Source organism: Dryobates pubescens, chromosome 20 (assembly GCF_014839835.1).
Source record: "Dryobates pubescens isolate bDryPub1 chromosome 20, bDryPub1.pri, whole genome shotgun sequence".
In the NCBI taxonomy this organism is placed as follows: Eukaryota; Metazoa; Chordata; class Aves; order Piciformes; family Picidae; genus Dryobates; species Dryobates pubescens.
Window position 1 is genome coordinate 4813691 of NC_071631.1, and position 13674 is coordinate 4827364.

The window sequence follows — 13674 nt, forward strand, 5'->3', positions numbered from 1 at the left end:
CTTTGTGCTGCAGCATGCCTGTTCAGTCCACAACAGCTAGCCTGTATCTGTTATCTCTACTTTTTTTATTAGCTCATGTTTACTTTGGCTGCACATCCAAGCAGTCATTGAAACAGGGTGAGAGAGGAAAATCTTGGACTCTCAACAATGGCCAAGCACTTTAATCTGCCACTGGGGACAATGACTTGACTCCTATTGGCGTTTAGTGCTGGCAGGGTCAAGTGTAACATGTGCTGCAGGAAGCACTAGGGAAGCAGATCTGCAGCCATTCCAACAACACTGAGCACTTCCTTGAGCTATTCAGAGGTCCCTTTCCCCCTCGTGTAGAGAAAACGGCCCCAGCTGTCCCATCACCTGCACTGGCTTCTCCACTCACTGGATTTATGGTTTTGGGGATTGCTAACAGCTCCAGGTTAGGTACAGCACATTCCTCTGGCTTGTAGCTCAGATGATCAAAACTAAGTAAGGAAGCACTTCAGATGATGTCCTTGGCATCAGCCACCAGGCTGGTGCTGGAAGATAATTTATATTCCTGAACAGAACCAGCACTGGGCAGGTTGGGTATAAACATCAACAAACTTGTTCAGCAAGGACACAAAGCAGAAGGCAGATGTGAGCTAATGTTAACAGTTGGATGACCACTGGCCAAATAAAACCAGAGTGAGACTGCACAAAGAACAAGAATATCACTTTCAGGATTTTTATGCCATTGGTTATTTGGATTAATGCCTTTCTAATAACTGTTGATTAACAATAAACTTAACCCTACTGAAGATGTCTTTCTGATCCCTCCCAGAGTAACATTATCCCCTCGGTGGGTTCCTGTTGAGTAAGGGCAGAATCATCTGTTAAAACTGCTCTCCATTTAGCAAAAAAAGCAACAGACACAAAGTGAGTCACTCAGCAGAGGCAGTTCTGCTAGGATGAAATACAGGAAGGTGGAAGCCATGTGGCATTCTTCCATTTCCCCTTTCCTTTCACAATCAGACCCTTGATATTTTCTTCAACAGGAAAGCTGACACTCCCCCTCTGTAAACTGCTGACAATTGTATTTTACACCTGGCAAAACCAGGGCAGAACGGAAGGAAGAGAAGAAACAAAGACCACAGACTTTTCTCAGCAACTGCATCTCCACAGAATGGAGCATTTTTCTTTCCATCTGTAGCTAAAGACCCACTGGTTCTTAATGGCCCAAGTCTAGTCACCACGGAGCTTTCATGGGAAATGCCACCTCCTCTCTGCCAGATGACAGCACAATGGGGAGCGCTGCAGCAGCTTCACAGCAAGCAGCAGAGCTGTCAAGTCCCTTTGAAACCAGCAAAGCTGGGTGCTCTGAGGTGGGCACAGGCAATCCAGGAACAGTGGCTGTCAACAAGGGGTACGAATGCTGAATGCCAGAGGAGAAAAGGCTTCCTCACTGGAGCTGGTACAAGAAAATTTGAAGCTGTTTGCCCGTTTGAGAAGTTTGGCTTTCGTTCAGAGCAGCCAGTCCCCAGTTTTCCATAAACGCCTTCTCTGTCTATGGAAACTCTCACGCAGAAGGTGAGGCAGAGGTAAGAAGTTGACTTTCATGCCTCTTTCCTGAGGCTACTGCTGCAATTAGGGCTCTTCCAGCATGACCTCATGCAAGCCAAGGACAGTGAAAACACCCCAGACCTGAATGAGGAGCCCAGCAGGCCACTGTGAACATCTTGTGTATCAGCGTGGTGAGCACCATAGAAGTATTTTTGCAAGGAGAGGGGGTAGGAATCACTTGAGCACTAAAAGTAATCAATTTATTCCATTTTCCTGCTGACATTTCAGAACACAGCAGGTCATGCCACAGTGTCATCTCAGCTGCAATTATGACCCAGTAAAAGCATCTTACCCCACAAAGCAAGCGAGTCCTGGCTGTGAACAGAACCAAGACCCTCAAAGTTGGTGCACTGAGAATTTCAGCACCGTGCCCACAGAGAAGGTTTTCTTGGTGCCATCAGCTAAGGGTTCATCTCCATCCTGAAGCTGTTTGGCCCCAAAACCCCACAGGACATCTCTGAGCTCATACACCTCAGAAAACTCCTGACCTGTGAGCACTGCCTGGAGCTACACAGGGCTGGTACTCTACAGAACAAGAAATTGTGTGTCACCAGGGCAACCACAGTGCCACAGGCCAGCAAAGAGGCTCCAGCCTTTCTTCCCCATGATCACCTCAGAGTGCTGAGCCACCCAGCTGCTGTGTCCTTGGACAGCATGGCTGCCTCAGAGTCCACTCTAAAACAAACTGCAATGTAAACAGGATGCAGAGCTGATAGCAGACATGCTGCAGAAGGCTACAGCAGATCCTTCAGTGACCTGCTGTCCTCCCAAAGACCAGAGAACCAGCCTGACCTTCAGCACACTAGTCCCTGTTCAGATCTTTGGATGCTGTTCTGAGGGGTGGGAAGATACAGAGCTCTTCCCTCAAAAGACACCTCAAAAACATCCAATATGGAGACACAGTGGTTTCTCCAGGAGCTGAGACCATGGAACCGTTCACAAGATTCCTGTTAGGGAATTCTGGATATTTCCAAACACCACCCAGCCTTCGGTGCGTCCCTGCCACTCCCTATGACAGGTTTAAGGAGTTCCTATTGCAAAACATACTTTTTGCTGTAGAGCATCCACTATAATTAGTGCCCACAACTAACTATATTGCCAACATTTTTGTCTCCTCTGCTCTACCACGAGTCTTAAAAGCACACAAGACTGCAGCTCTGGCTGGGCAGGAATTAAACTAACACTCACAACTCCATGCCTCCAAGAGAACCATATGGTCACCATCCTGGGAAAAGGAAAGAAGATGGCACAAAAGTAAGCCAGGACAGAAGTGAAGCTTCCCTTCTCCCACTGCCCAGCTGCTGGCCTGCCTGTACAGAGGTCAAACTGCATTTTGACAAAGCAAATTAGGGCAATGAGGCAGCTTCAACACCTCTGTGAACACCAGAAAAACATTACTGATGGCAAAGGTGGATATTTAAATATGAGAGATTGAGGAAACAGGCAAGAAAACGTTTCTCAGAAATTGATAATAAAGGAATATTTGACAATCACACCTTCCCAGCAGTTCAAGGAGCCGCTGAGTGCTTGGTCAGGGCTCAGAAAAGCTAATGAAACCCTCCCTGAGCTGCCACCAGCAAAAGGAATTCCCCAGACCCTCAGCCTGGTCTATGGGGCCTTACCCCAGGGCTTTCCATGTGCGAATCACCTTTATGATTTCCAAGAAGGGGAAGCAGCAAAGGCCATGCCCGGAGGTGCGAGTCAGCGAAGGGCAATTCCCCCAACACGCCGCACCCAGGGCAACTGTAACATAAACCCAACACTTCCCTGAGTTCTCATGGCAGAGTCCAAGTGATGAGCCTAACCACAGGTACAAGCACTGACAAAACTTTAACCAAACCAGAAAATGTTACCTTTTCTTACGAAAACTTAACAAACCGAAACAAAATTGTGTTCAGTAACAAACCAAACCAACAACAGTTTGCAAAGGTGCTGAGCCGTCTGTTAACTGCAGGATGCAAACCGTGACTTTGACTCTTTGTTTAACCCCCACACAAAAAGCAAAGCTTTGAGTGGTCCTTCCCAAAGCCTGGGACCCTCGGGACACAGCAAACGAGGAGGATTTGTTGGAAAAGTCTCTGCCCTGCGTGCGAGCGTTTGGGTTATTTCCCACTTTATTGGTAGGGTAAAGTTTCATTTTTCTCAATAAAGCACAGCTCAAAGCGCTGCAACTGCACAGCCCGGAGGAGGCACGGCCCGAGGACTTTCTTTTCCTTTCAGAAAACGGTTCAAGCTGTGCTTCCCGGGACAGCCGGCGCGGAGCTCTCTGGACGAGATGCATCCCGGGCAGCGACACAGCAAACGCAGCCAGGGCCGGTGGCGCCCCGTCTCCGGGGCAAGGGAACACCGCCGCGGGGACACCCTCCTCCCAGCCCCTCCCCGCTCCCCCAGGCCGCCCGGGGGCAAAGCGCACGGCAACTCTCTCCGCCGCTGGCCCCGGGCTCCCGCCACCACCCGACCCGACCCACCTGGTCGGTGTCCCGGGGCCGTACCCGGCTCGCTGCTCGCCTGGCGGTGGGCAGGCTTCACTCGGCTCGGCTCCGCTCGACTCTGCTCGCCAGCCCCACGGCGCGGCGCGGAGCCCGACCCGGGGCGGGGCCGAGGGGCGGCGGGCTGGGCTGGGCCGGGCCGGGGGCGGTGGACTCAGTCGCCCGGTGCCCGCCCCGCACAAGCTCCTACTCCGAGTGGATGCGAGCGGCACCCTGCCGACAGCCCGAGCATCCGCTCCCGACCCCAGCGGGATGCGCCCCGGGACGCAGCTGTACGCCCCTCCCAGGGTAGCCAGCCGGGCACTAGTCGCTTCGCCTCCCCGTTCGCTTACGAGCCGCTAGCCCAGAGCCCTGCTGCCACGGAGCCACCCGCCCCTCTTACCCACTGCGAGGCAAGGCAAAGCGCGGCGCTGTCGGCGGGCCGGGAGAGCCACGCTGCCAGGCTCCGGTAGAACCGGCCAGCTGCGGGCTCTTCTGTCCCTGAGCGGGGCATAGAGAAACGCACCAGCTCCCGTCCCCAGGGAAGCCCCGGTCTCGGCTCCCAACACCAGGCACAGAGCAGCCCCACGGAGCTGCCCACGCCGCCACCCGCCCCGCGGCTCCCCCTTCTGGCAGCGCCGGCTCCACGCAACCGGACGGGGGAAGAGAGACGCGTAGAGCTCGGCGGGTACCCGGTCATACCGGCCCCCGAACGAGGCTCAGAGCACGGCGGACACGCCGCACCCGGACCACCCCGCAACGGCGGGACCCTTTCAAAGATTCATCCGGCGCCGCGGGGAGCCCCGGTCAGCCCGGCGAGGGGGCGGGACCCGCCGTGGCCATGGAGACGGAGCCACCTCTGACCCCGCGGCGCCTCCCCTTCCGCCTCCTGCGCGGCGCGGGGCTGCGGCGGCGCCGATCCGAGCCGGTGCGGCGTGGCCGGCAGTGGGTTTAGAGTCGGACGAACAGAGGCCGTCGCCATGTCATCCGCCTTCAGGAAAGCCGCCAAGTCGGGGCAGCGCCCGCATCGCGAGCGGGCACAGGTCGGTGCGCCGGGCTGGGCCGAACCGAGCCGAGCCGGGCTTGATTGGACAGGGCCGGGCCGGGGCCGCGGTCGCGGTCGGCAGCCGCCCATTGCCGTTCTGCCTTTCTCCCCTAGCCTGCCTCCCGGAAGAAGCTTGGCTTGCTAGAGAAGAAGAAGGATTACCGGCTTCGCGCCCGGTGAGTGGCTCCTCCGCGGGGAGTGGGCGGCTGGGGTGACCCCAGGTTGGCCTGGGCGACTTCCCGCAGCACAGGGTCGGGATGGCCGGGGCGGGTAGCAGCCAGCAGGGGTGGTGGTCCCAGCATGGCTGTCCCCGATCCTACCTGCCAGGCTGCTTAAAAGAACCGGGACAGGAACATGTCTGTGCGCTGAGGCAGAGGGAAGGGGAGGGTGGAGGGCGAAAGCATCACAACGTCGCTATCGTTGTGATTAATGCTGAACTTAGCTTTATCTTCCATCTTTAATGGCTGATTCTGGAGAAGATCCAGGAGTTTGAAGCAGCTCTGTAAGCTTTGCAGAATAGTGAATGTCCATTGCTCCCTTAACACGGTTGGACACTATTCACTTTCAGGTTTGTTAAGGAACAAACTGTAAAGCTAACACTCTTTGTTGGTGTCTAACCCCACATTTGGAGTCTTCTCTGTTGTCTCAAAAGCTCTGGGCATCACGTTGAAGGACTCAGCATCTCGTCAGGGAGTGTGAACATGGAGAAGCTGCTGATCAACTGATTTCTTTTTGTTTTTTTCCCAGTGACTATCACAAGAAACAAAATGCACTCAGAGCGCTTCAAAAGAAAGCGCTGGACAAGAATCCTGATGAGTTCTACTTTAAAATGATACGTTCACAGCTCCGGGTGAGACACTAAATTGCTTTCTCTTGCTCTAAGTAACATTTTTTTTTTCAACCTTGTTTTTGGTTTAATTTACAAATTAGTAAATAAAATAGCAGGCTTGGTTTGGTGCCTGTGGAAGGCTTTGAGGAAGATGAGGGGCAAAGGACAAAAGGTTCTTTTAGCTTTCACTATTAGGACCCATAGTGCACTGTAACTGGAGTGGTGACTCTAAGTGCTGTGTCTGCCTGGTTTCAGGATGGCGTTCATGTAGTGAAGCAGCCAAAGGATGAAGTGACCCCGGAACAGATGAAACTGATGAGGACACAGGATATTAAATATGTGGAAACGAAAAGAATGGCAGAAGCCAAGGTAATGCTTCACTTCTTTAGAGTTTTCCACTTTGCCCAGAACTGTTCTTTTTGTGGTGCTGGTGGTTGTTAGCTCTTGTGTTATAGGGTCAGTGAAATCTGGTTGTGTAGTGCTGGAAATGACAGATGGACATTTCAGTGGAGCTAAGCATGTAGAACCTAGAGGTACAATAAGTAACAAAAACTCTACTACACATTATAAAACAGTAATTTCTGATCTGGATTTCAGACATCAAAGATATGTTATTGCTTCTTTATAAAGAAGTGAGGGTTGTTTGAGTATGGTGGGCAGGCGATCAATAGAAATGTGGCCCACTGAAAATGTTTCCTGGTCCCATGCTGATCAATGCTGCAGATAAAAACTTAAAACAAGTCAGCTTTCAATTTTCCTTCCTCCTCCTGCTGGTGATCTCGTGGCAGTCATTGCCCCTTTTGTCTGCTGTACAGATAATGCTTTGGAAAGGGCATTGTGCACATTTGGGTGGGTAACACCAGAAATCAGCTACCATCTTCTCCAGGGGGTTATGGAGACATGGCATAAACATGGGCTAGGTGTATTTTCAGATGGGAAGGAAGGGTTCAGGTGCCCGAGAAGCAGACAGGCAGGGCTGCAGGGGGGTTCTGTGCCCAGGCTGGCAGTGCCCATCAGTTCTCTTCCCACAGAAAATCGAGCGGCTGAAGTCGGAGCTCCATCTGCTGGACGCCGAGGGGAAGAGCCCCAACAAGCATCTCTTCTTCCTGGATAGCCGCAAAGAAGGCAAGGCTCAGACTGCTGCTGATAGAAACCTTCTGGGATGTTCCCTTGGTGGCTGTTTAAAACAGTACAGTGCTTTCTTCGTGCTTTTATCATAGAAGAAAAGAATGTTTTTTTACCTAATTCAGATGGTCTAGAAATCTCTTTTGGGATCTACATCAGACCTCATTTCTGCAGGAGCTGTGTCGCTGGGGTGCCCTTTGCTGACCCTGCTTAAACTGCATGTTTGGAAGGTGTGCTGGGCATCCAAGAAGCTCATGTGAGTTTCTCTTTTTTTATTTACAGTTCAGGAGTTTGATATTGCAACTCATCTGAATACTGTTCCAGAGCTTGTGGGTAGGGTGTACAACCGACCGACCATTGCGACGCTGCAGAAACAGACTCTGAAGGGAGCCACTGATCCTGTCCACTTAAAGGTACTGCTGCTATTTGTACTCTGGTTACCTTAATGTTCTGTATCTTTTATGTAATCAACACCAAAAGGATTCCTTGGACTGTTGTGGAGGAGAACAAAGTTCTTCGTCATCCTAGTGACACAGGACATCACTTAAATCATCAAGTGCCTGGAGCTTGTAGTCACATTTTCTCCTGGACCAACATGGAGATCATGGTCAGTTGTATTCCAGCCCCTGTGGATTATAAATCAAGAGTTGTGGCCTGTGGACCAGAAAGGGATAGTAGAGATGTGATCAGGCAGTTTCCTTGGCAACGTGGATATATTTTCTGCACTGCATGACATACACCTATGGGATTGGCTTTACACTGGATTGCTGCAATTTTCAGGGTGATTTTGCAGCATCCACTGTTACATCTTCCCTTGTGCCTCCCCAAAACCCCCTTGCATCTCTGTTCAGGGATGTGAAGAAGCTTATTCCAACATAGACGCATTTGGGCATTTTTCATTTAGGTTCTGAGTGAAGTGTCTTGAAATTCAAGATTTGTATCCCTCCTTCTCAAAGACATCTAAGCTGTAGTCTCACTTTCTGGCTAAAGTTTCAGGATCCTTCAGGATTGCTTACACAATCAACTTTGATTCTGATGTTTTAACATCACAGCATTTTCATCCTAGAAGTGGCTACACTCAGCTCTAATGTGGCAAATACCTCTTAAGTAGGTTAGATCTGTTGGGCAGGTCCCTGAGCCTGAGCTGGTCTGTGCAAGGCAAGAGCAAATTTGTCTGAAATTGCCAATCAATAAATTTGTAACCTGCTGTTTTCTGACTCAGATGTCAGATAACAACCCCCCCTGTGGTCCTTTTCTCCTTGCCAGCTTTCTCAGGTTGGCTTGTCAGTAAAGCAGTTGGACAAGTTGTAGACTGACAAGTTTTCTTTTCCAAATGTCTGAGTCATATTTCAGGCATGTTGGGATTCGCTCTCCTTGATTTAATTACTTGAATCACACCTGCAGTAATGCCACTTTTGTGCTGGGAAAGCCATCTGCTCTTCGTAGGTAAAACGTGACCAAACAAGTTGCATTTTGGGAGGCCTCTGTGCAGTTTCTAAGCACTTCAGGAACTGGTCTCAGGTCTTTTTTTTTTTTCCCCCCTCCTCTGGATGAGTTTGGGTTTCATTAGGGAGTTAAACATTACCTGGCACTCAACAGTGACATTCAGAGGACTTAGAAAAATGAAATTCCAGCCACTTAACTGAGCAGCATCTAAGCTAGGTTAGAAGAGGTTCAGGGTTTTATGTGTGGATTTAGGAGATTAAAACAAGCACAAAGAAGACCCAGCTGGAAAACCTCTAGTATGAGAATGAAGATTTTAAAATGCTTCTCTGAAATCTGCCCCCATCACTGAAGCAGCATTCTCTGATGGATTGAAAAATGGAAGCAACGTTTGTGCCTCAGCAGGAAGTCCATTACAGACTTGCTCCTCTCTCAAGTAAGTTACAGACCACAGTGTCTGAAGCTTAAAAAAGCTTCTTCTTTTTTTTGTTTCCCCCTCCAGAAATTAGCCCAGCAAAGGAAGAATCAGTATGACCTCCTGAAGCAGCGCATCGAACGAGAGAAGGCCATGTTTGTTGTGGCACAGAAAATCCAGACACGTAAAGATCTTTTGGTGAGGGATTTGGTTCTGGTTCTTTGTTTTTCCTGTGTGCATTTCTTCACTCTGACCTTACCCTGAAGCTTCCAGGTAGCTCCAAAAAACTACTGATCCTCTTTTAGCACAGAGAAAGGAGATAAAGCATTCCAGCTGTGCCATGGCTACTAAATCATATCTGCTAGTTCAACTCTTGCAGTGTCAGCAAGGAAAAAGATTCCGTTTTGGAGTGGTGCTCACAAGTCTCTAAAATGCTGTTGCTACTCTTGATTAGGAGGAGTAGCAGGGGCATGGAAGTGTTTCTGTAGGTTATGAAAAGATCTTAAAAACTTCAATGGGCAATAAATGGTTTCTCTCATTGGGACTCACCCTTCACCAGTGCCTGTGAACAGAGCAGGTTGTGCCTGAGAACCAAGAGGTGAAAAAGCAGATGGAAATAACTGCTCTCACCTGAACAGTGCAAAGTGCCATTTTGTACCAGTGCCTTGTCAGTCCCAGTCAAGGACTTCTCTGTGAGGTGGGATTTTTCTTCTTACTTGGGAACAAATCTTTTTTTTCTTGCTCTTTTGTGTTTCCAGGACAAAACCCATAAAGTGAAGGTGAAGAAAGAGACAACAACCAGTCCAGCTATTTACAAATTCAAGTTTCAGCGGAAACGTTAACCATCCCACTAACAATTGTTACTGTCCTCGCTTCCAAAGACACAGCATTCTCCTCAGGAGGCACTGATGCACCATTTGTGCTTCACTGCAGCCTCCTAGCTCCATTACAACACATTATCGTGGGCCTGCGGTATACATATTGTATCTAATTAATTGATTAATAAATCAGAGCTTGTTCTCTTGGTGTTTACAGTGGGGAGCCACAGGAGGTACTTGAAGAGTCTTGTAATACACACCATAAACAAGCCCTGAGAAGTCAAGGTCAAAACTTGGGCTGGAGGGTGGGTTCACACAGCATGTGCTGCAATGGGACCACGATGTGACATGTCCAAAAGCACCAGAGATTTCAGATCATCTTTTTCATCTGTTTCAAGCAGGTTGGAGCTGAATTATTTATTACCTTTCTAATAACTACCCCCCTACCCCTTTAAATATCTCTTCACTTTTCCCATTCCACTTATCTGCACAAAGTATTTCACTTTAGCAGTTAAGAGGCAAAACACATTGCTGAGGGCATGCAGCCACGTTCAGGTACATTGTTAGGAAGGGGTTTGTTTCTTGCACTGTGCAGAAAGGAAGGAGAACTTGACCTTTGTGGATGATCTCCGTGGCTGAGAAACTGTTTGTTCTTTCCCTGCGTTCTCCTGTGCAGTGGGGCAGTGTTTGTGCCCCTCCACGTGGAGTTTCCAGTGCTGCCGACAAGGTGTGACTGATGATACTGAAACACGCAGAGGGAGAGGCAGTGCAGGAGCCCAGCATGGGGCAGAGCCGGTCCTGTGCTCAGGTGCTTGCAGCGTTGGTGGTTGGAGGGGGTGTCGGTGAGAACAATGGAGACAATCCCGGAGCGTCCTGGAGCAGTTGGGGCAAGTTGGGAGCCTGGGCGTTAGCATTCCTGCTCTTATCTCACTCCAGTGCCGTGCCTGCCAGCACGCAGCGCAGGCCTGTGCAGGACGGGGGCTGTTCCCGGGTGCTTCCCACGGCGGGAGCTCTCCCGGCTGCTCCCCGCAGGAACGCGGCGTTTTCGGGTGCTGAGGTGCAGCTGCAGACCGGATCTCTGTGAGATTTCTTCTGGGAAGGGATTCAGGCAGGCACCAGGCTTTGTCCTTAAAGCAGCTGCGGTACTCCCGTGCAGGCGATGCCACTGGTAACGGCGCGAGTAGCAGGCGACCGGGGCGGGGAAGGCAGCTAACTGCACGGTGTGGGAACGTCCCCGGTTCTTTTCCCTGCTAAAGAAATAACGCACGGCTGAAGGCTTTTCCCCGTTAGTTACCTCCCCACCGCCGGCAGAAGCGGCAGCGGGACCCCCGTGCTGCGGGAGCACTGGCGCAGCCCGGCCGGCAGGGGGCAGCAGCACCCCGCCGCGCGGGAGCAGCGGCGCCGAGGGACCGGGGCCGGGCTGGGAGCAGTGGTTACCGCGGTCGCAGCGTTTCCCTCAGCCCGTCGCCGCCGGTGCCCTCGGGTGCCCCGGGCAGGGTGCTCTGGCCGGTTCTGCCGGAGCAGCTCCCGCTGGCTCGGCCGTGTTCACGGGAGCTCCACTCCCGCCGTCGCCAGTCCCGCGCCTTCCGGGATTGGTTTGCTCTGAACCTTGCGTTCCGCAGCCCTGAATCCAGCTCGTTCACAGCCTGCAGTCCCGAGGCTGCGGAGCCAGCCCCGGCAGAGCCGGGCTCGTTTCACCGTCTCTCGGAACGGAAGCCAGGGGATGTGTAACGGCAGCTCCCTGACCGGCAGCCGGAGCGGGCACATCCCGAGAGACGCCGGGAGCCAGACTTTGGGAATACTGCCAAGTTCACCTCTAGTTTTGGGCACCTTTTGTTTCTAAAGCACAGACAGAGGTCCCCTCCACAGCGGCTGGGGCTCGTTGAAGCGAGATCATTAGACTGAGATTTAGGTGGGTACATATTTGATCCTTATCCCGGGTTAATTTTACCTGCATTGAGAGAGTTACTGGAAAGGATGGGAAAGTAAACAGCAATTCCAGGAGGGGATCCTGAGGAGCTGCTGCCTGCCAGGAGCTGGGAAGGGACAACCCAAACAGGAGCACCCCAAGAGCCTGATGCGGCAAGTGCCCAGTACAGTAAGGACTGCAACAGGCACAAATGACCTAATGCTTGGAAGAGAGCCATCTCTTCCCAGTGAAAAAACAGGATATTGTTGGATGCATTAAGTAGCTGGGAGGCTTTGAGTGATCATTGCTCTCACTGTGGAAATCAGATCAAATGCCACACCACTTCTGGTGGTGGCTCTCACCGGTGTGCTGGCACACAGGAGCTGCAAGCTCTCAGGGAGCTGTGGCAATGTTATCTTCACTGCATGAGGAACAGAAGTGGTGCCTATTCTGAGTTACTTTTCCCTGGAAAATCATGAAGGCCTTAAAGGGAAATGAGAGCACTGTTAGATCTGTGGTGTTACATCAATCAGACTTTTGCTGGACCCTGACCACAAAAGCCTAGGCACAAATGCAGTTAGCTGTGGTTTATCTTCTTGTGGCCACAACAGACAGAAAGGAGATGGCAGCTCTCGTGCACATGCCTGCAATGTTCAATGATTTGGTGGGAGCTGATCACTGAACTTCCACCTTAGCACATAGGGCTGACCCACACCTAACTGACCTTCAGAACTCCCATCAGCTACCAGCAAAAGATTTGCACCAGCTCAAAAAACCAAAACTAAATCAAAGAAAAAGCTCTTTTATCTGACCAACATCCATTGCTGCATTTCACAGCATTACTGTGACTCACTGTCCAGAGAAACATCCAGGCAGTTAACACTGAAACACTGAAAATGCCATCTTGGGTTAAATGCTGTCTTCTGGTGCCATGACCTGGCTCCCCACAGCACAGATGAAAGGGGATCTGATGGGAGGGAGAATCCACTTTGATTTTTCTTGGCAGACAAGCCTATACACTTTTGAAAGTGTGAGGAGCAAAAGTGGTGTCCAGGTTCTGTTTCCCAGGAAGATCCTCAGTCCTGTTTCACATCTGGACAGGACCTGTCTGTAAACAGCTTCCCACATCCAACATCCCATTCAGCCCTAAAGCACTGAAGCATTTCTGCAAGGGTCCAGGAAGCGTCAGAGCCTTAGCACAAAACACAAGGCCAGCTCAGCCACAGTGCATGATCTGAAGAGAGACATTGGTGGGATCCGGCATCCTCCTTAGCTGGGCCCTCATGGGGAAGGGAAACAGCCCACAGCTATTTTCTCCTTGTGATAATTATAGTATCAAATCCTGAACCAACAGGTTCTTTAAGCAAGGAGATTCCCTGCAGCTTGCAAGATACAGATATCAAAATACCCCACAGATTCACGGCTCAGGTTTCAGGTGACTCAGAATAATATTGTGCCATATAATAATTCCATGTAATTCCTTGTACAAGCTGAAGAACTCAATTGATAATGACTGTCTATAAAAGTTAATAGCAGGCTACATTAAAACTCTTGCAGAATTATTTCTAGGCAACTGCAACAATATATTACCAGCAGGAGAATCACCAGCAGCCCTTAGGGTGGTTTCCTGTAGGCCCCACTTTCCAGCCTAAACCACACTGGGGACCAGCACAGTGGGATCTTTCACCCCATTCCTGGGGTATGACAAGAGAAGCCAACACACTAGGTGAGGCTCCAGAGCCCTCCATGGGCAGCCACTGCCAGGTCTGCACCAGCAGTTTGCTGCTGTGGTGGCTGGAGGGACACTCAGGAACCCCAGAGCCCTCTTCATGGTTTTCTTTCAGCAGATAGGAGCAGGAAGGCTTTGATCCCACCCATCCCACCACCCTCACACGATTTCCATGTCAGGAAACCACTCACCAAGGGCTCAGCAGCTGGACAGCCAGGAGTCCAGCAGCTCCTGCTGCCATCCTGATGCTGCTGTTCAGTGTCACCAGCAGGACGGTGGTGGTGATCCGGGGTGGGATTGCAGGTGTCTGGAGCTGGC

At 51.0% G+C, this 13674-nt stretch overlaps 2 protein-coding genes across 5 annotated transcripts in view; one reads left to right on the forward strand and one right to left on the reverse strand.

The window, feature by feature from the left end:
• FHL3 (four and a half LIM domains 3) overlaps positions 1–4657 on the reverse strand; it is a 29513-nt gene extending 24856 nt beyond the window's left edge. Inside the window, exon 1 of one of the 4 annotated variants that reach the window (XM_054170649.1) lies at positions 4570–4657. The gene's annotated coding sequence lies outside the window, so the exon portion shown is untranslated. Of the gene's footprint in view, positions 1–4043; positions 4405–4569 lie in introns of those variants that run through there. The other 3 variants (XM_054170651.1, XM_054170650.1, XM_054170648.1) reach the window with 3 other exon arrangements.
• A 318-nt stretch (positions 4658–4975) lies between these two features.
• Positions 4976–9924, forward strand: UTP11 (UTP11 small subunit processome component). Its single transcript, XM_054170652.1, has 8 exons — positions 4976–5086; positions 5203–5264; positions 5836–5938; positions 6173–6286; positions 6949–7047; positions 7330–7455; positions 8988–9098; positions 9659–9924. The coding sequence occupies exons 1-8, from the start codon at positions 5024–5026 to the stop codon at positions 9740–9742; spliced, it is 762 nt and encodes a 253-aa protein (XP_054026627.1). The 5' UTR covers positions 4976–5023; the 3' UTR covers positions 9743–9924.
• The last annotated feature ends 3750 nt before the right edge of the window (positions 9925–13674 follow it).

Excerpts from the sequence above, each read along its gene's own strand:
- UTP11 (XM_054170652.1), top strand. The coding sequence starts at position 5,024 with ATGTCATCCGCCTTCAGGAAAGCCGCCAAGTCGGGGCAGCGCCCGCAT. Across the intron at positions 5,087-5,202 it reads CGCATCGCGAGCGGGCACAG|CCTGCCTCCCGGAAGAAGCT; the intron begins GTCGGTGCGCCG and ends TTTCTCCCCTAG. Across the intron at positions 9,099-9,658 it reads AGACACGTAAAGATCTTTTG|GACAAAACCCATAAAGTGAA; the intron begins GTGAGGGATTTG and ends TTGTGTTTCCAG.